General features: G+C 32.9%; 2 protein-coding genes across 5 annotated transcripts; one reads left to right on the top strand and one right to left on the bottom strand.

Annotated features, from left to right (window-relative positions):
* Positions 1-230: 230 nt before the first annotated feature.
* LOC142552116 (uncharacterized) lies at positions 231-8,212 on the bottom strand. Of its 4 annotated transcripts, none has more exons than XM_075661748.1 (2): positions 7,350-8,212; positions 231-1,526 (listed from the first exon to the last, which is right to left on the bottom strand). In XM_075661748.1, exons 1-2 carry the CDS (start codon positions 7,978-7,980, stop codon positions 454-456), a joined length of 1,704 nt encoding a protein of 567 aa, XP_075517863.1. In that variant the 5' UTR covers positions 7,981-8,212; the 3' UTR covers positions 231-453. The 4 variants fall into 4 exon arrangements, 2 of the variants coding, with proteins under 2 accessions (XP_075517863.1, XP_075517864.1); XM_075661749.1 differs by lacking the exon at positions 7,350-8,212 and adding an exon at positions 1,914-2,244; XR_012821684.1 differs by lacking the exon at positions 231-1,526 and adding an exon at positions 5,120-5,702 and having other exon boundaries at positions 7,350-7,490.
* A 2,837-nt stretch (positions 8,213-11,049) lies between these two features.
* LOC142552115 (E3 ubiquitin-protein ligase HOS1) lies at positions 11,050-18,514 on the top strand. The gene is made up of 9 exons (XM_075661746.1): positions 11,050-11,325; positions 11,864-12,245; positions 12,673-12,807; positions 12,906-13,081; positions 13,452-13,859; positions 13,984-14,142; positions 15,054-15,533; positions 17,039-17,173; positions 17,965-18,514. The coding sequence occupies exons 1-9, from the start codon at positions 11,287-11,289 to the stop codon at positions 18,157-18,159; spliced, it is 2,109 nt and encodes a 702-aa protein (XP_075517861.1). The 5' UTR covers positions 11,050-11,286; the 3' UTR covers positions 18,160-18,514.
* The last annotated feature ends 2,434 nt before the right edge of the window (positions 18,515-20,948 follow it).

Here is a 20,948-nt window from a genome sequence, read left to right as displayed (position 1 = left end):
AAGTTTGTTTTGGCAAGTTTTATGTATCGCAAAACTTAGGTGTTTTTGGAAATCATTTCGAATTTTGGAAAATATCACCGATCCAAAGCGTGTCGCTACGGTTTTCAAATTGAACAAGCAACATCGATAAATTAATGCAATGCGCGTGAAAGGAACATGTTAACTTCCTACACAATAAGAATTCAGGGAGTGTTGTCTTAAGGGAAAAAAACACGTCTTGAAATGGAGAGAAGTCAAAATCCCAACTCATTAATTAAACGATAAATGTATTGTCGTAACCATGTTCTGCAAGCTTTGATCTGGTTTTACCTGATTCAAGTATCGGCCAAATTTATGAGAATAACGATCGCTTAAAATAAAGGATAAGAATCACAACCCGAGCAGAATGAGAATTCAAAAAAGAAAATGTATACAGTAATATCTGATGCCAAGAAACCAGAATCTTTCAGCACCTCAGGCCTTTCCAGCTCCAGCATGCTGTGTGGTCAATTTTCTGATCGATTCGATTCTCTGTAACCTGATCTGCTCGCGGAACTTCGCTATGAATTCATCCGCTTTCTTGTCCACATCAGGTCCTACATCACTAACAGTATCATCAACTGCAGTTTCTTCATTGTCTGAACTCCCTTCAAAGCGGTCATCTTCAGTTTCTACCTCCGACTCTTCATCTGTGGGCTGTATTAATAATACTTTTTCATCGAGCTCGTACTTCTCATTTTTCGGGAACTTCACATGATTGGCCAAGTTTTCATTGGTTCTAAATGTTAGAACAGAATTAGCCGATAACTCGGGGCTGGGATTCGTTCTTCTTGACTGTTGCTCAAATACACTCTCACCCGATTTCTCTAGAGGAACACTTCTAGCGCTTCGCCTCATGATCTTCTCAGAAGAAATTTTTTCGTCTATAAAAATGCTCGAATTCAAATTATTCGATACTGATTTTGGGAGAGATGGTGGTGGAGGTGCAGGTGGAGGTGAGGAGAAATTCTTTTTCCTTGCCACATCTTCACCATTTTTCGCATGGGATTCGGACGAAAAAGATGGCAAAGGAGAGAACTTTTTTGATGATGGATTAGGCATCAATGACTTAAATGATCTAGATTCTAGCAGTTTCCACTCTGAGTCGTCATCCTCACTTTCCTTCATCTCCATCCTTCCCGACCTCGATCTCCATGGAATTGGCGAGCGAAAGACTACGTTTTCCTCCATTTTCCCCTCCAAATTTTCAGATCTCAGCCCTTCTGAATTCCCATTTCTTGAAATTCTTGATGTTGGCGAACTGAAAACGGCATCTTCCTCCTTTTTGCCCTCCAAATTTTCAGACTTCGACCCTTCAAAGTCCCCGTTTCTTGATTTCCTTGAATTGGTGATAACTCTCTTTGAACTTGTCCGATTAAATGAACCCTTTTTCCCACTTAAATCATCTACCAAGTCCACCTCTTTAGGATCCAAAACCCGCTGTTTCAAGCTCCTAACAGGTAACAACAAAGGCTTTTGGCTGATTCCTGGACGGGAACCGTTCTCCTCTGTAACACCAGAGCTTTCTTTAGCCACTAACACAACGGGTTCTCCTCTCAAGTATTGAGAATTCCATGTTTCAGCCTTATTTTCATCGATTACAGTTTGGTTTTCAGCTTCATCATCAAAAACAGATGAAACTTGAAGCAACTTAGACACATAAGAGTGCGCATTGTCAATGTTCAAGTTGTTATCTTTCTCCGTCCCGTCATTTTTCTTGCTAAATAATCCATAAGAAACAGCTATACCCACAAAAATTAGTTGCAGAAGCTCCCAACTTCTAGCATTTATGGTTTGGTTAACGTATTCAGGAGCTAGTGAAGGAAAAAATGGAAGTAAAACAAAGAAAATTACAACAATGCCAGCTTTGTACAGAAAATGGTTGAAAAACTTACTCGTGCTAGCATGATTCGAAGAGATTTCTTGGACTATTTTTTTGGATTTCAAAGTTTGAGAAACTGCATCTGCCATGGAAGAATTTACAGAAGATAAACTCGGTTTTGGATCTTGGATAGTCTTGCAAAATGTTGAAGAAGAATTGAAAAGGAGCAGTGGAGTCTTGGGGACTAAGGAAAAGCAAAGAAAGTGGAGAGAGTTGGGAGAGAGTTCTTGGGAGTAAAGAGCTATTTTCAAGCTATGCTTTTCCTCTTATTAACTGTGAAGAATCACTATGTTTTGATTTTATAACATTTTTTGTTCGAAGTAAACATTATAATTTCATGGATTATAAGATATTTTTGAAACCTTTTTTTTAGCACATAATTTTCATTATACGTTGATCTATTCATTATAATGAAATCTCCTTTGCGATGTTGTAATATAACATGAGAGGATATTGCGGAAAGTGATAGAAAATAAATTAAAATGACACTAAAAAGTATATAAAATAAATGAAAATATATTAATTCAGAAACATAATAAAATAAATAATATAATGTTGGAATATAGAAATTGGTTTTGTGAAATAAAAACTAAACAAGATATGGTGGGGTGGGGGGGGCAAACTAGGTAGCGTGTATGTGGGTTGGATTCTTCTTTTGGAGTGCGTACGCTAGCTTTTGTTGTTAAAAAAATTTGAATGTATTTTCTTGGAGGGTATTCTTTTCTTCACTTGCTCATCATCCACATTCTTCAATTCCATAGTCTTGAAGACGTAGGATTCTGTGTGGATCTATGGGATAAGATGATGGTCGATCGGGTGGGTGTTACGTGTCGGTTTCGTTTTTGTTATGTGTGCGTATTTTCGAATCAATGTACAGGTCGATTCCATTTTCGTTATGTGTTAGAATTTTGTAATTGGAAAGTAAAATATATTTTTTAATAGAATGATATTTCATTAGATTTTTGGTTAAATTTGAATTTGAATATAAAGTCATATTTGAAATTTATTTTTTATTTTAATAAAAAATTAACTAATGTCTAACAGAGACTAATAGTTTTTTGAGATGTTGGTTTAGAGTGCATAAAATTTAAATCGGAATATCTTTTGTATATAGATTTTTTAGAATTATAGAATATAGACACTGGTATATTAGGTCAGTTTATGTAGCATCTGAAGAACTTCATCTTTATGTATGAACAGAGACGTAGCCATAAATTATTTTGATCTTGGGCTGAATGACGCAGATGGGAACAAACCTGACATTTGAGCCAACGAAGATTGTGGGGGAACAACAGTCTTTGCGTGAAATTTCCAACGAGACTAGCAACTTTCATATTCTTGTTTCCACGGCTGAAAAAACCCTCGAGAATGGGCTAAAAATTGGGCTAACATTTTTTAATAAATTAAAAATACAAAGCTAAAATTTTAAAAAAAAGAAAGCTCAATTCATATTCCTAAGTAAGCCCAAAATTGTAGTATGGGCTGGAGCACACCCCAGCCTTTGGGGTGGCTCCGTCCCTATATATGAAACCACGTGACCACGTGCATTTAGTATATTTCACGAAAACTTATTTATTTCGCTAAAACGCACTGCCACGATAACTTAAAAAATAATGATATGTAGTATACTTATTTCTAAATATTATCTCTTACTATATTATTAAGAATGTAACTATCGTATTAACTATTTTGGTAGATTGATATGTCCCTCGTCATATTGTAATTTTGTCCCCATATAAAATTATAAAATCTCATAAATTTTTATAATTATTATATTATTTTTATTTTAATATAAATCAAATTAATTACAAAATTAGATTGATACTCCAAATAAAATTTTCAAAAAATAAAATATTTTACAAGGTGGACATTAGTTCAAATAAAAAATAAAACTTTAACTAAAAAAATGTCAACCAATTTATTAGAAATACAAGGTAAAAGGGAAATCAATGTTCCCGGAAGCTCGAGTAACTCATTGGGATTATTTTAGCTCGGATCACAGAATGCTCAAGATTGATCTTCATCCACCAACAACTGATGGCGGCTCGTTGTCCAACTACCGTGGACCACGCATTTCGTTATGATCTTTTTTGGCGAACAGATGATAACTTTAAACGAATTCTGGTAGAATTTTGGACTTCCAATTGCTCATGACATCAGCAATCTCTACAAACACTTTCTTTGAAAAATTAATAGAATGTGGTCGACATTTGCAATTATGGGGTACTAATACTTTTGGACACTTATCAAAAGGATTTGAAATCTTCAGACCAAGATCTCTCAAATGAACACTGCTACTGTAAATGATGATATACTTAGCACTCTTCATCATATGGAGAAACAACTTGATCACCTATTGGTCTTGGAAGAATGCTATTGGAAACAGCATTCAAGGGCCGAGTGGTTCGGTGCATGTTTGTCGTGACCATTATTTTAAACATGTATCGAGTTGCATCTTCCGTTAGCATGAAATTATTAAAAAATTTAATTAAGGACCCCGCTTCCTCGGGTCAAGGTTATGTAGAAAAGTTAAATTAGGGCCAAGCTTCAAAACTAGAAGGAAAAGGTTGGGATTTTTAACACGGCCCATTTCGAAAATTTGAATGAGAACTGGGCTTTCAAATCCCATACCATTTTAAAGGTTAAACTACGAGCCGGGATCTTAAAGCCCGGCCCTCGTAAAGTTAAAAGAGGGCACGAGGGTCACTCCTACGGAAAAAGATTATAAATACTTAAAATCAGAAAATACGTGACAAACTATAATTTGATAACGAAGAAAACTAAAATCATAAAGTAATTTTTTCTAATAAAATATATGGACATAAATTTTTACAAAAATTCTATATGGTTGGAATTTTTTTATTTTTATATTTGTTGTCTTGTTATTATTTATTTATTTTTATAACAGAGAGAGAAAATTAATTATGCCTATGATTTGTGAAGCGTTGTTTGGGGAAAAAAACAAAACAAAAAACCACGATCTGGCGGTCAGCATGCTTCCCCTTCCTTTTTTAAAAAAATTAGTAAAGCTTCTTCCTTTTCTTTTTCTTTTCCTTTCTCTTTCTCTTTCTTTCTTGCTTTCTTTTTCTTTTTCTTGGTAAATAACAGAAGTTGATTCATCATTTTCTTTTCACGTATATACACTAGTTTGCTTGCCTCATTTTTACCAAAAATCATACCTTTTTTAGTAGGATAAAGGCTGTGTTGTTACTTTTGAATAACCAATTTTGAAACTCTACGAATATCTCTAACTATTTTTATTTTCATATGCAAGTTAGTCCGAAACGCAAAAACAAGAAAAGAACATACATCACATTCCAAGCAATATAAATTGAAGTCTTTGGTGCATAAATTCTCTGTGGAAGAGTTGTTTGATCTTTCGTTGTTTGTCAGTGTCAGATTGAAGATGATCGTGGTACCGACAACATAGATCATATAACATATCAATGCTAGAAATATACATTTTACAAAATTTCTGTCTATATATGGATAAATTTATATATGTCACTGCACCAGAAATAAAGCGACAAAACTCTACTGATTAATACGACGAGTTTGGAGAATTAGATAAAATTGGAAACCTTGGTTATGGTATGTAATTGCGGACAAGATCGGTGTTGTCGTCGGTCGGAGAATTAAGGGCTTCATATTGTCCTTGTGATATAATATCAACCTCAATTTCACCATATCTACCTTGTGTTTTCTTCGCGCTTGATTTCGATTCCATGCAACGCTGTAGGGATTTTTGCATATAAAAGGATTCCAACCATGAAAATCAAGGCCATTATCTTGAGTACTGACGCTGCATACACAACTTTTAATGAATAGTAAATTTTAAGTTACGTTAGTGATAACAATAAAAAAAAAAACAAAAAAGTATACGTTGGAGATTTTTTTAAGAAAGTTACATAAATACCCCTTGTATATTTTCTAAGTGAAATATATTACTAAATTTATTTAAACATTCGTCCACTTCTTATTTGATTTTACATAAAGTTAAAGTATCACACCCTTTTTAGTTTAAATCACCACCTCAAATATCTACTACTTGGATTTATCGTTTACTATTTGTACACGTGATGAAAAAATACAACCCCTATAATCAAGGCCGGCAAGAAAAACAATCCTAATTTAAAGAGAAAATAGCCAAAATGGACCTAAGTTTGCTTATTTTGTGTTTAGCAATTGGAGTATTCAAATTTGAGCTTTGGACATATAAGAAAATATTTTTTGGCTTTTACTCTTTTATTGTCAAAATGTTTATGTGACAGTTAGAAAGTACTGACATAATACTGAAAAACGATATGATGTGACATTAAAAAATATCGATGTGTCCAGCATCACGTCGATTACTCATAAAAAAAGACCAAAATTCAAAACACTAACATAATTCACATGATCATAAGCTAGAGTTAAATACTTATATGATCGAAACACAAAATAGACAAATTTGTAAAACTATTTTGTCTGTTATCCAATTTCGATAAACTTATATTTCATTTAATACATTTTTTATACAGTAACAATAATTGATTAAACTTCTTCTCAATCATTTCTCGTCGTTTAACCTTTACCTGGTCATCTTTCTTAATCTCGAAGTGGAAAAGAACTACCAAATTAATTATTGTAATATTTTCACAAAAAAAAGCTATATATTTTAGTAAAGGGTGATATTTAATTGGAACACGTGCAGCTTTCTTAAATTTTGTCTGCAGCTTTCCTTTCCTTTTTCGACTTTTATTTTATTTCGAAAATAAAATTATGCGTTTCACGAAATAGGGGGGAAAAAAGAACAAGTTTTCCACAGCCAATCCTACGAACTCCAGGCTTGACTGGGTAAAGTTTTACTCTAAGTCAAGCCGGTCGGTCAATAGAACATAATTGGGTGAGGCATGCATCATTTTAATATTTTTATTTCGAATTCAGAGGATAACATGAAAATCTTGTATAACATGGATAACACTCTTAATATAGCATAAATCAAGCCAACGTACTATATGTAAAGTCTTTGATTCAGATTTTTTTATTAGTTCATTTTTGTATAAAAAAATAAAAATTAATAATCCGAGTTAAACTCAAATGCTTTATGTTTTTCCATATTAATAACTAAACTAGTTAACACCTAACCCTAGCTAGCTAGTTAATTCAGTTAGGCCAGCAGTCATTCATCGTCGGACATGGAAAGGAACAAAAAAAACACAAGACTTGCTTGCAGATACCGATCTCCTTTGTTTTCATCTTCCATTGTTAAAGGGATACAAGCAAATTGGGGTGAAAAAATAAATTAAAGGGATAGTTAACATATTTAAGAGCGAAGTTTGAAAATCAAGAAAACTTGTATATAAAATTTTCAGGGAAAAAAAAATTAAGAAAATAAAGTGTATCACTCCGATCGTGACATGGAACGAGTTTAAGGTTCCTGATCAAAAGATACAAACATTATTGTTACCTTTGAAATAGGTCTGAATTCTCCAAGCTTCGATCTTTTCATCCTCCCCAGTGGAATCCCACGTCAATCCAAGGCCAAAATTACTATCAGACAAGTAAGGACTGTACGAAAATGGAATCCCGACAATTTTCAGAGTTTTACAATAAACGGGCACCGGAAAAGATAATTCGACAGTGTAAACATAATTATCATGAGTAGAATCGGTGCTCAGGCAAGGAACAAATTGTACGAGGGTGCTCGGAATTTTCGATGAACAGTTGATATATTTATACTGTTTCAATACATGATAATAGTGAAAAGGGGTCTGAGAAAGATTCAAGTTCAAGAAAACTTCGTGTACGCAGTTTTTTGGGTCTATAAGGTTGAGTCTTTTGGTATCGTAGAAGATGGATTTAACCACTAAATCTCCATAATTTGGGAAATTTATGATCGTTTTCTCTTGCTCGCAGAATAGTTTGAAACCTGGGAGGCCACCGTTTTGTGGGTGGAGGCCCTGGATTTGAAAAGGGTATCGGATTTCGGAGGAGTTAAGGCTGCAGTTGGATGGTTCGCAGTTGTTGATTTCTGCGTGAGGAGTATGTGTGAGCAGTGTAACAAAGAAGAATATTTTGAGTAGAACTGAAACATCCATCGATCTGGCTTGATCTACCAGTGGTGAATGGTGATTGGAGTGGATTCTAAGAAATATAATGGAAACAGTGAATTTTAAAGAAGGTGAAGTGTTCGAGCAGCAAAGAATTAGGCAGCTGCAGGCCAGAAAGTTTCAGTTTGCAGAGGGAATTTGTAATTTTGTCCTAAAGAAAATTCCGGACTGATTTAATTCAGAGTCAATGCATTTTAGTAAATGTTTGGTTCAATTATTGACTGATTTCTGAGGAAAATGAAAAAATGAAAAGAGAAAAAAAGGAAGGTTGGTTGTCACGCAGACGCTTTGGATACGATCAAGTGTAGTATGGCCAATGTACTAAAAATTTAGAAACAAACTTTCAAAAGTATTATTTCTGGGGGCAGTTTGCTTGGATGATGAGATCCGACATAAAAAAAAAAATTAAAAAATATTGTGATTATTAAAATATTTAAGTTGGATGTGAAATAATAATTGATAAATATTTTAATTCGATTTATTAAAGATGTTAAATTAAATTTTTTTTCCTTTTAATAATTAATCAACATATTAAAAGTTATACTTTATATATAATAATTTGATTGATGTTTAATAAATAAATTTTATTTACAATTAAACATTTGGTTTGATGTGATATCAAACAAAGTAAACACCGTTTATTTATTTTTTATTTATTAAAACAAGTAGGAAAAATTTTAGTTTTTGTTGAAACGAATATAATTAAATAAGGTAAACGACGGATGATCACTTGGCAGGTTGATGTCAGGTATGAACAATACAATAAAATAATATAATTTAAAACACAAAGAAAATAGCTATAACTAATATAACGAAAATTAGTGCCATGTATATACCAAAAGTTCGTCTCAACAGTTTTCAAACCAGATTACTTTCTATCTGACAGTTTTTTTTATGATACCGATCTCACATATTTTATTATTTAATCGTATACATATTTAAAATACTAAGTGATATTTTTTAGATAAAAATTAATAATTTTTCACGAATAACTCAAATAAAATATTCATATCACAAAATTGACTATTGAAACCATTTCACAAAATGAATCGGAACTCAACATGCTTATTTCAAATTTTCTACCAATAATTTTACATTATTTAAGTGTCAGTCTCACATTAAAACACACACATTAATTTAAAGTGAAAAACACATACAATAGGTGGATAAAATTACTTTTGAAATAGAGTAAGTCTCATGTGAGACGATCTCACAAATCTAAACAAACTATTCATATCCACCAACCGTGTTCAATATATATAATGTTCAACTATATTAGTGGATACATTGAAGGAGGAATCCTCACATCTTGTTTTTGCATGCTAACTACTTACCGTGTAAGAAACCTCCTTTTCATGACGCAAAAGGAAAAAAAAAAACAAGGAAGGGTAATTGGAAAGGCATCGACAGACAAAAGAGCAAATAATGGTTGAACTAAAAACGTAAAATCTAATATTTGAAATATCAAAATATCAATTAAGAATAAATATATATTTTATTCATTATATGGATCATAAAGAAAATATCAAATAATTAAATTTTAGATATGATTACTAGTCAACTGACTTTGTAACTAATCCACTCAGTTAATGAAATAAATCTTCTCAATTCATTTTCTCCATGGAAAAACTCTTTTATGTAACACATAGATAGCGTATGTAAATGCTTAAAAAAAGTTATTATAAATTTTTATTTACAATTTTGCAAAAAAAAAAATTAAAGAAAAAATTTAGATCATAAGTAAATATCAGTATGAAGCCCATACCCAGACAAGAGCGCTCATGATGAGCTTGTTTAATTTGATTGAACTTAAGAGCCACTGCCTTGAAAATATTATAGGGTTTATGGTTATGAGATGTACTGAGAAATTATAGGTATAAAATTACTTTTTGGGTCAAAAATTTGTGTGAGACGGTCTCACGGATCGTATTTTATGAGACATATATTTTATTTGGCTCATCCATGAAAAAATATTACTTTTTATACTAAGAGTATTACTTTTTATTGTGAATATCGATAGAGATGACTCGTCTCACAGATAAAAATTCATGTGACCATCTCACAATAGACTTATTCTCCTTTAAATCAATTACAATTTTCTGACTATGTTATTTTGATCAATTTTTATTCATTCTTCCCGAAATAATATAATTAAATGACATTTTTAAGTACACGTATAAAAATATTTATCGAGATATATATATGTATGTTTGTCAATGTAATTACAAAATTCAGCAAAGATATTAGTCATTTATTTACATAATTTTGACAAAAAAGATTAAAATTGATTTTAAAAAACTTAATTATAAAATTATAATTGATTCAACAAAACATCAAGACTAAAAATATCAATGTGAGGGGTATATCGTACCGTATCGAAAAGTACATACTAGATACAGTACCAAAAATTACAATATTAGAAATATTCATACCGATACTGTATAAAAAATGTTTTGATATACTAAAATTTTAGTACGATATCAGTATATATCATTTTATACCCCGAAAAAATATTTTTTAAAAAATTTAACTTTATTGTTTAAATATATGATATACTTTTGAATTTATATATATTCTTTGATATTTTGGTATATATCGAAAATTTTCATATTTCATATCATTATCGTAATGAAAATTTCGATATCAATATCATATCATATTATATCAAAATTTTAATAAAATTTATTATATCAAAATTTTTAATAAAACTAATATTTTTCAATACGATAATATATCAAAATTTGATATTTTTTCCCAACTATTAAATATCCGGGAAATTGGTCTTCAGTCCCCAGCCATCGATTTTTTTGTGTTCAGTCCCTGGATACTTTTTTAGTACCACATTTCCACATGAAATGTACCACATTTTGTATGACATAGTACCATAATTTTGTGAGTAGAGAGTGAACCCAAAAAAATATTTTGATTGAGAATTTTTCACCAACTTCCACTTAAATATCATTGAATACAAATAAAAAATGATATTTTGTCTTCGTGATATCCCCAATGCAGTTGAAAATGTAATAAAATGATTTATTGGGGTCTAAATATAAAAGACAGTCTGAAGAGAAATTCTCTTCTTCACGGCTTCTCCCCAAAGGCCCAAAAGTGTTTGAAAAACCCTCTCAGTCGCTCAGTATCCAAATGCATGAGCTTGGTGGAGCTGCTTCATTTATTTAGCTATGGAGGAAAAGAGAAATGGAATATAGGCGAAGTAAAAGTAGTGAATTGATTTGATTTTGTTTTCGTTAATTTTGAGAATCTCTCACTGGTGTTAATATACCGTGTCGAGTGATGGATGTGCCGAAATTTGAAGAAAACACTCGGCGCCGGGTATTCTCCATTATTATACGCAGCTCGCGCACAAATTCATTCATGGATTTCAGCATTTCGTGTTCGTAAATAGCAGGGTGCATGCTTGTCTTGGAAGTTGAATGTATATTATATAACGTTCTCGTATTGTGCTGATCTAGGGTTAGGATCAATTGTTTGTAGTTTATTTTTCTTCTCAATTTGTTTTATGTGTTTCGCGCGTTTATGTACTGCTGCTCTCATTTTTTGTTGCTGCTTCGATAGTGGCAACAGTTGTTTTTTGTTTTTTGGCTGATCGAGTTGGGAAGAAACAAAATTATACTGTTTTGTGTGGCATCTGATGCAGTTTGGTGGTGCAAAGTTATTTATTTTGTCAAATTTTATTTTTGTGTGTTCCCTTTCTTTTTCTTTTCGATTCTCACTACCTCTTTTATGTGCTGAATTCTTGTGGATCAGTAGTATTTTATTTCAATGTTATTGGAGTCTAGGATGATGTTCAGTTTCTCTTTCATTGGATTTTGAAAAGTAATTGACGGCAGAGCTGTTGCGTTTGTTTTAGAAGGCGTTGGTACATTTGGCATCAATTGATCCAATGGAGTTGTGCAATGAGGCCAAGGTAGAGCGATGCAGGGCAACTAGGGACTTGAGAAGCTGTGGGCGTTGTGTGCAGAGAATTCTTACTTCGTGTGGCCATGCTGCTTTATGTGAGGAATGCCGGCAAAGATGTGATGTTTGCCCCATTTGTAGAATACCCTTGCCAAAGACTAATAGTGAACTTCCTTTTCGACTTTACTATGAATGTATAGAGGCAGGTCTGATCTCCAAGAGGTGTGATGACAGATTGCAAGATAAAGAAAATCAATTGGTTTCTGATGTTCAACGACTTTATTATATGTTCGATGTCGCCTTGGAGAATAACCTAGTATCTCTACTTTGTCATTGTATCCTTACATCATCTCTTGTTTGTTTATGGTTGAACAAATGCATTTCATTTTTTCTTTTTGCAGATCAGGATGTTGTCGAAGGCATCTGCCTTTCTGTTCGACTTAGTAAACTGAAAACCTGTCTTAATTTTTTAGAATATTTTTGTTATTTAAAGTTTCAAGCTAGCTTAATTGTTTATAGTCTCACCAGGGTGCTTTAACCGAAATAGGTTTCTATTGTTGTCTCTTCGTCATGCTGTCAGATTTTACGCTACAACTTTCTAAAGACAATCTGGAAATTCAGCGCTTACTAGGATAAATGTACTGTTGAGGAGTTTTACAGTACTTTTTGAGACTAATGATGGGAGCTGTTTCATGTTGATGCTTTTAGAAATGCACTAATAATTAGATTGCTGGATCCTTTTTCCTTAACAGAATCATACAGATGTTACCGATGTATGCATGGATGAAAGTGCTGTATCAAGTGATCCAGTTATTGCTTTCATGCTGGATGAGAAGGTAGTCAAAGACTGGTGCTGGAGAACTTTCAAAAATATTGTGCCAGAACTGAAAATAATTTGTATCCTATCGCTTGGCAGCTTATGCCATTTTTCTCTTTTTAGTATTTTAAACATGAAAAGTCATTTGTAATACTGTGCTCCTTAACGTTCATAATAGACAATCTTTCTGTACAAGAGATGAATGTTAGGTTAAGTTCGCTTATGAAAGTTTCTTCTAAGCTAGCTGGTATGTCCAAGGTTCTAGAAGGTATCGAATCATTGTTTAGAGGCTCCATTTCAGCAATGACTGAGGACCTGAATCACCTTCAAGAAAGTATATTGAAGACAAAGCAGGTCAAAACATTAAACGTCTTCATCATGTTATTTACATTCAATGTATGCCACTATTATGCTTCTTCTAATGGACTGTGTGTGTATATTCATCTCTAGTCAATAGTCAACTTGTGTAGTCTGGTCATCACAAACATTTATTTGCACATGAATGCATCCTGCATTTTATTTCGGTGTGTCTCAGAATTTTTTGCTCATTGTCTCAGTCGTTGGGCTTAATTGTTTGATAAGATTCTCACTGAATGAATGTTAAAAGACCTGTGAATATTGATATCCTTTAACCGTGTTTGGGCCTTGGGGTTGGAGTAGACCATTGCTGAAGAGATGTCTCTGTCTAACTGAGCCCTTATTTGCAATTTTATGGATTCCACAGCACTTGGAGATAATGATTTGGTGCATTAGGCATCAATTTTTGGAGAACGTGAGATCTCGATATTCTGATTTTGCATCGTGGCAATCATCTATCCGCGAAAGGAAGTCGGCAGCAGTTAAGCGAGCTTGGCCTGATCCGTTGAATTGTAAATTGGAAGTTGGTGAGCAGAATGTTTCTAGCCTCTTTATCGTAGATGCACTTTCAAATCTTGACACAGAGCAAGGATACAAAGGCAGAGATGAAGAGGAATTAGAAGCCCTCTCTTTGCAAACGAACAGCAGGAATTCATTTGCCCGATCTAGGCTACATGGAATGCAAGGCTGCTATCCCTTTGAAAATCTTCGATCAGCTGTTGACTTGCTCTTTCTGCAAGGAAATCCACATTTGGTGGTTGCAAAGCAGGCAATTGTATCCTATCTTACGTTGAGTACAGCGAATTGGTGGTTTTTACATGCCTAGGAATTTTTCTATCAACAATTGATGCAAGTTTTCTAGTATTTTTTATTCTTGCAATCCTCAACCTTTGGCTTAGTTGTTGTATTTTCTATTTGATCGACACTGGACATTACCTGTTGACGAATGGAGACACATTGTTGATGACTTTGCTGTCACATTCAGTATAACCCGACACTGTTTACTGGAATCTTCTGTTTTCTATCTTCTGGATGACCATACTGATGAAGCACTGAAGGTAAACTTTCATCTTCATGTCTTTCTTAGTTGGGTGAATCATTCTCTCTTTGTTGTTTTGGAAACTACAAAACAGACTCGATGATTCCGTGACGATACCAGTGTCAATGATATTGGCTATCTTAGTTTGAATATGAAAAAATGGGCGTGTAGTTCATGATCCGGTGCTTCATGAGATGTCTGAATAATTCTGTAGACGATTTATTAGTTGTCTACATGTAATGCTCCATTTCCCGTTTTGTTTGTTTTCAATGTAAGGATACTGTGGTTTTCAGGTTTTGGTTTGTTCTCATTAAATAATCAGCTGATTTTCTCAATACTCGCCATTGCCCGGTCGAATTTGCTGTACCAAATTTTAGAATGGATCCTTTATGCAAAAGAGTAAATGGGCTCACAACCGTCCAATTATAATTCTAGCCAGCATTATTTTTCTCATTGAGCTAGGATCTAAATGACAAAAATCTCTTTTACTCGAAGTGACCTTGGACCTTAACAGATATGGTAGCATGTGAACCGGTTTCAAGTAAATCAGTTCATATGATTAATACATTACAAGGAATTAAAATCTATAGGTTCATGCAAGTAGATCATGAAAGCTGTCTCATGGATAAAGAGCTTTGAGAATCAAGTCGTCTACTCCTTTTCTATGTGTGGGTAGTGTGGTGACCCCAGTTTTCTTCCGAAAGCAGTTTGATTATTTTCTTTGGCATGTAATATAACTTTATGGTTGTCACTGACTCACTGAGTAGACCACTTCTTGATGGAAACGGTTCTGCTTTTCTTTGTTTCATTGTAATTATATTTGTGTATGTTTCCAGGTATCAACATATACTCTCTATTTTCTTTCATAATGTGTTAGGTCTCAATCTATTATTTTCTTCTCTGATTATATTTCACAAGTTGATTCGCTAGGAAGCAATTTGCCTTCTTCCTGAAATTGCTGGCCCAACTATTCACCCTAAGGTTGCAGTGGCTTTGTTAGAAAGGCAGAATCCTGATGCAGCTCTCATGGCTTTGAGGTGGTCTGGACGAGACGGGGGAGCAACAGTAGTTTCACTTGAGGAGGCTCTCACTGCAGTTCGAGTTCGAGTGGAGTGTGGGCTTTTGACTGAAGCATTTATGTCTCAGAGAATGATTTGCACAAAAATGAAGGATAAAAAACATATCCATGCTTCTGGTGTAGTAAAAGATCAGTTTGATTGGCTTTTCTGGGTGGAGGTTTTAGTAACCGAAATTTGTTGCCTTTGCATTAGGAGGAACTTGATTGATCGTATGATCGAGTTGCCTTGGAACTCTGATGAGGAGAAACATCTTCATAAATGCCTTTTTGATTTTGTGACAGATGATCCTTCATCAGTTGTCGGTAGTCTCCTGGTTGTTTTCTATCTACAGGTATTTCTACATTTTTGTCTGGGTTTTTTTATCAACGTTTTTATATAGGTTTTAGCGTAATATTCATGTCCTCATCTTATTCTCTTGTCTATGGCAATGACAATTCTGACTTATCGGCTTTGGTTAGAAAGTAGTTTTAGAAATTCGCGACATATTTCCATTGGCTTGTTAATGTAATTTTTCTTGAACTTAAAACTATTATATCAAGCTTTATGGAGGGAAGTTTCTTATGTGTCCCAGGAATGCCAATAACATGAAAAGTGATAACAAAGCTGTAAAATGATAATTATTTGAATGCGTGTTAAATTTTTCGGATCAACTCTATTTGGTGGGAAACTATGTTGATTGGTGCTGTAACCATGTTCTATTCTATAATCCGTGTATGATTCTATCCGAGTTGAAAAGGTATGGTGTGAGAAAGAACCCAAATGGTTGGTTTAAAACCTTACTGTTGCATTGTTTGGTCCAAAAAATTTATTGCCCAACTAAAGATCTCTATTTTTTTATACATATATTTTTGTTTTACTCCTTAATTGTCCTACAATTTTATTATTACTTAACTATTACCCGCTTGAGTTTTGTCACTTGAATCCCTTAAGAAATTTTTATGGCATTTATCTATAGTGTAGTGCTGGACTGCAGGTGGAAAATGGAAATTGAATTCTTTATAGTAAATCTGTTTATGTCTCAAGTTATTGAAAAAAAAGAAAATGGAAATGGTTGGTGGAACTTGCAAAAATTTAAATTGTCTGGCAATGTGAGATACACATTGCTTCCGTTTTGTTTGGAAAATCTGCAGTTTCTGTTCTAATTTCTAGTTTAGTCATCTGGACGATGAAATCTTTGAATAATAGCATAGAACAGAATTGATTTTGCTGGTTACATTGGGTTTGAAAAACCCAAAGTTCGGAAATTGACGAGAGAGGACACGGATTTCAATGTGTAAGGCCTAGCTATCCTGAATTTATGCCAGAAAACCACCATCCCAAAAAAATAAATTTGGTTCCTATCTCAGCCGACGTGAATGGAATAAAATCGAAGTCCTAAATTTTGGTGTTTAATCCAGTTGTTTTCCTTATCCATCTGGATTACCTGACATTAAGTTATCCTGGAAAAAGGATGAAAGAATTTTATTTCATAATTTGCAGGTGGATATGGTTTGAAATTGTGAAACTGCAAAACATTTTGGAAGATTATCTACATGTACACGTGTGCATGAATGCAAGTGCATTTTAAGTGTACATTGTTAAATTTGAAGTTTATCTAAATCCTTGATTCTTCTGAAAAGTTTTGTGATTTTTGTATCTGATTTGTAGCGCCAGTCCCTTTCGTTTGTGCTATGACACATGGATTGTTGTGAAGTTAGAATTTATTGTGTTTCTTCAGTCCTCAGTCAGCTATGCATTATTCTGATAGAATTTAGCTTTATTTTATGTATGAGTAGCCAAATTTTTGTCACAACATTGTTAAACATTATATTATATGTTCTTTATTTACTTATGCAGCGTTATCGGTATACTGAAGGATACCGAGTGGATTGTAAGCTTCAGGCTCTGGAGGAAGACTTCATTTCAAAATGTCAGAATGATGAAATCTCGTTTAAGATAAAATCAATGAGCCACTGGAGGAAGGGATTAGTTGTGAGTGGTCTATCTTTTTTTTTTTAGTAATATGAATTCGCATGTCAAGAAATGTTTGACTGTTAATTTTAAGGTGATTCAGGAGAAACGAAGATAAGGAACTATTGAACACAAGATATGTCCACTTTATATGAAAATGCTGTTGTGCTTTGCATGAATATTATCCTTACAGCTAGTTGATCATTAAGTTGAAATAAGTATTTGATCTGTTTTTGGCTATATGAAGATACATTTCCAGCCGTTTTTGTTGGTTTTTAAATTTTGCTAACTTGTTAGTTTTAGTTTGTAAAGTGACTTGTTCAAAATAAACACCTTTCCTCGAAAAAATCGCAGACTCGAAACAGAAGATGGGAAAAAAGATAAATTTAGTTTCACAGTTTTCTTAATTAAATTTAGCCTGTCTAGGTTGGCAATAATTTCAGTGGCCTTGCATATATTGATAACGCATTTACGAAGGTCTTCAGCTAAAATCTGTTTCTCGTTGGGTTCTTCATTTTTCACTTGAAATCACCGAGTTCCAAAAAAGAAGTGTAGAACCAAGTTTGCTTCTTCATTGGCGTTTACCAAATGCTATAAAGTTTTGCAGATATATGCTTACTATTTGAAGTTTCAGATACATAATTTCTTTGTTCCCTTTTAAAAATTTATTCCTGGCTGGACATGATTGCTACTCTAGCAGCCAGCTTGTCTGGGACGTGGGATTGATTTTTTTGTTTGTAATTTGGGGATTGGAGGGAGTGCCTGGAGATTGATATTTTTATGAACCAAGTTTTCGGGTTTCTTATTTGCAGGACAGAGGTGTGGAATTATTGCCAGATGTTCTCCAGCAACAGACGAAGGCTGGAAGTTTCCCTGAAATTGGTAGTGAAAATAGACCAGCAAAATCCGATCTTCCAAACACTCAAGAACCAATTTTGAGCAGTCTGTTGTTTAAAAATCCGGAGCTGCAACAGGGGGGCAATGGCTTTGCTTCTGTTCTACATTAACCAGAAGTACGAGTTTTATCTAAAGTTGATCTGTGAATTTAATTTAACATCGAGTCTTTCTTTTACTTCTCGTCCCCTTCACAGGAGGATTTTTCTTGAAACTGAGAAATTGATGCCCGCTCTCTCGGGTTGAGATTTGTTTTTCTGTACTTCAGAGAATACGTCCAACGAATTCAAGAAAACATTTATGCGTCAAAGATTGGACATTTTGGGACTCCGTCATTGGGATCGTTTTAAGACATACCTCTCTCGTGGAAAAGGTTATGCCGCTAGACCAAAACGTTTATGGCTGTGTAATAAGTGATTATTTGTTTGGTTTCGGATAAATAATCCAAATTTTAATCTATGAGTGATCGATCATCCATCAAAGAAGTTTTCATTTTCATTGGAGAAGAGGAATACTAACGATCAGGTTTTAAGACATTTCAGCTCGTATTTTGGTTAGTGAATTTTTTAGATTGAGTCTGAGCTTGTCTGATTGAAATAGCAGAGAAATAAGGATATTGTATGAAGAAAATGTTTGATCGATTTTGATATACATACAAATTAATTTTATTGATTTTAATTGTTATGGTATCTAATAAATTGTTTATATTATTATTTGATATATATCAAATTTTTATGTGAGTATAATTATGTCAGAATAATATTTTCTCTTTTTATTTCTCTGTCTAAGTTTCTATTATATAATTTTATTTTTTTTCCAAAAAAATAAGAGTAACATGAAGATGATTTGAGAGAGAGTAGTATTGCTGGCGGTTTTGTAAATGTTTACAATTTTATATAAAACAAAATATAATGTACAGTAGTTTGCAGGCTGTAATTCATATAAGTGAAATAAACTATATTAAATAAACTATGTATTACAAACTCGGTTTATTATTTTATTACAAGCAATGGAGGTTGGTATGGGTCTGTGAATCTGGATAAGAACACGTGCTGATAAGGTTTCGATGATATATACTTGAGAATATACTTTTGGACAAATAATACGGCCCCACGTCGAATTTTCCTTGAAAAAATCTCACACCGACCACATTAATACTTTATTTATCAAAATTAAAATATCGAAATCTTCGTTCACGTTTCTTTCAACAAAACATTAGTCACGATCCTTAAAGGATATATAGTCAAAAGGAGGAAAGGAATCTGCCCATATTGCAATCCAATCTTGCTTGTTTGTCCTATCATACCTCATTTGCCAATTTAATTGTGTCAACTTAACTATTTGTACGCACATGGAATTTTTAAAACAAATTCAAGTTCATTAGAATTAATAAAATTAAATAAATATAACATGCAATGAACTAAATTAAGAACATAAAACTAAGCATGAATTTTTACGCTTCAATTTAGTTTATTACATAACCAAATTAAGTTTCACCCCGAAATTAGCTATCCATATTTTTTTTTAAAAAAATTAATAAAGCTTTAGTGTGATTAACATTGTACACTCCATGTAATAAATGCACTTGTTTCTTCTTTTTTCGTGTTTTGACATGATTGTCATCGGATTTTTTTTAAAAAAAATAAAATAAAATTGGGGCAATAGAAGAAGTTGCAAATATGTGTATTTATAGAAAAATTGGTATGATTGATGCATAGTATAACAAAATTATACAGACATAATAAGTGGGAAAACATAGGCGAAGAGCAAGAATCACTGCTTGAACAAGAGACCTGATCTCACTTATTTTGGATAATTGGGACAAGTCAATGTTGGATAACATGCATTGTTTACGTCTTCCAAGAAAAGTGGTGCAAACAACTAAGCCTAATGGGGACAAATACACACAATTATAGATACACCAGTAATTTTCATGTAACCCTCCCAACACTTGGCAAAATCATGCAACCACGCGTTTTATGTGTTTTTTAAAAGATCGTATGTTCACATCATAAACTTTCACCAAATTAATTATTTATTGTATACTAAATTATTAAATATCATATCACGACAATAAATTAGGGAAATATGGAGAAATGAGAATACTTTAGTATTTAATTAAATACTCTCAACACACACATACATATGTATAAATGATTGGTCTATTTATTGTGGAATACATGTGAATTTTGACTTAGATGTGGACAAATCTAGAGCATCTCTCAAATCTCAATGGAGGGCCGCTTTAATTTTGATTTCTAACCATGGAATATGGAGACTAAAGTTTTGAGTCATTTTGGTTTTAATGATATAAAAATTCTATATATTTTGTTTTTTCAACATTCTAAGTTGATTGTAACGAGACTTTACCAAACATGTCGGAGACTCGGAATGTGTCCACTCACATTAGAGTAAGTTTTTTGTGAGACGATATCACGAATCTTTATCTGTGAGATAGGTCAACCCTATTGATATTCACAATAAAAAGTTATTCTCTTAGCATAAAAATTAATATTTCTTCATGGATGACCCAAATAAGAGATCTGTCTCGCAAAATACAACCCGTGAGACCGTATCACACAAGTTTTTGTCCTTACATAAATCACGTTAAAGGGAATTAAATCAATTGTATAATATTTATATACAGTGGCATGATCATATATATTTATTAAAATTTAAAATAAAATATTTATATTTGTTTCATTTTTGAAATATAATCAGAATGAATCCTAAATATAATATAATATAACATAATAATATATTCTGATATTTATGATATTTACTTGTTTTTGTATGTATGTTAGTTTCTATTATAAATTGTCAACATGCATATATCACTTATTTGTATATATAAAATATTATTTTAAAATAAATATTTGGATTGATTCAAGTACATCTCCAA

This window comes from Primulina tabacum, chromosome 7, assembly GCF_025594145.1.
Source record: "Primulina tabacum isolate GXHZ01 chromosome 7, ASM2559414v2, whole genome shotgun sequence".
Lineage (NCBI taxonomy): Eukaryota > Viridiplantae > Streptophyta > Magnoliopsida > Lamiales > Gesneriaceae > Primulina > Primulina tabacum.
The sequence above is the reverse complement of the archived record's forward strand: the minus strand, read 5'-3'. Positions and strand labels throughout refer to the sequence as shown.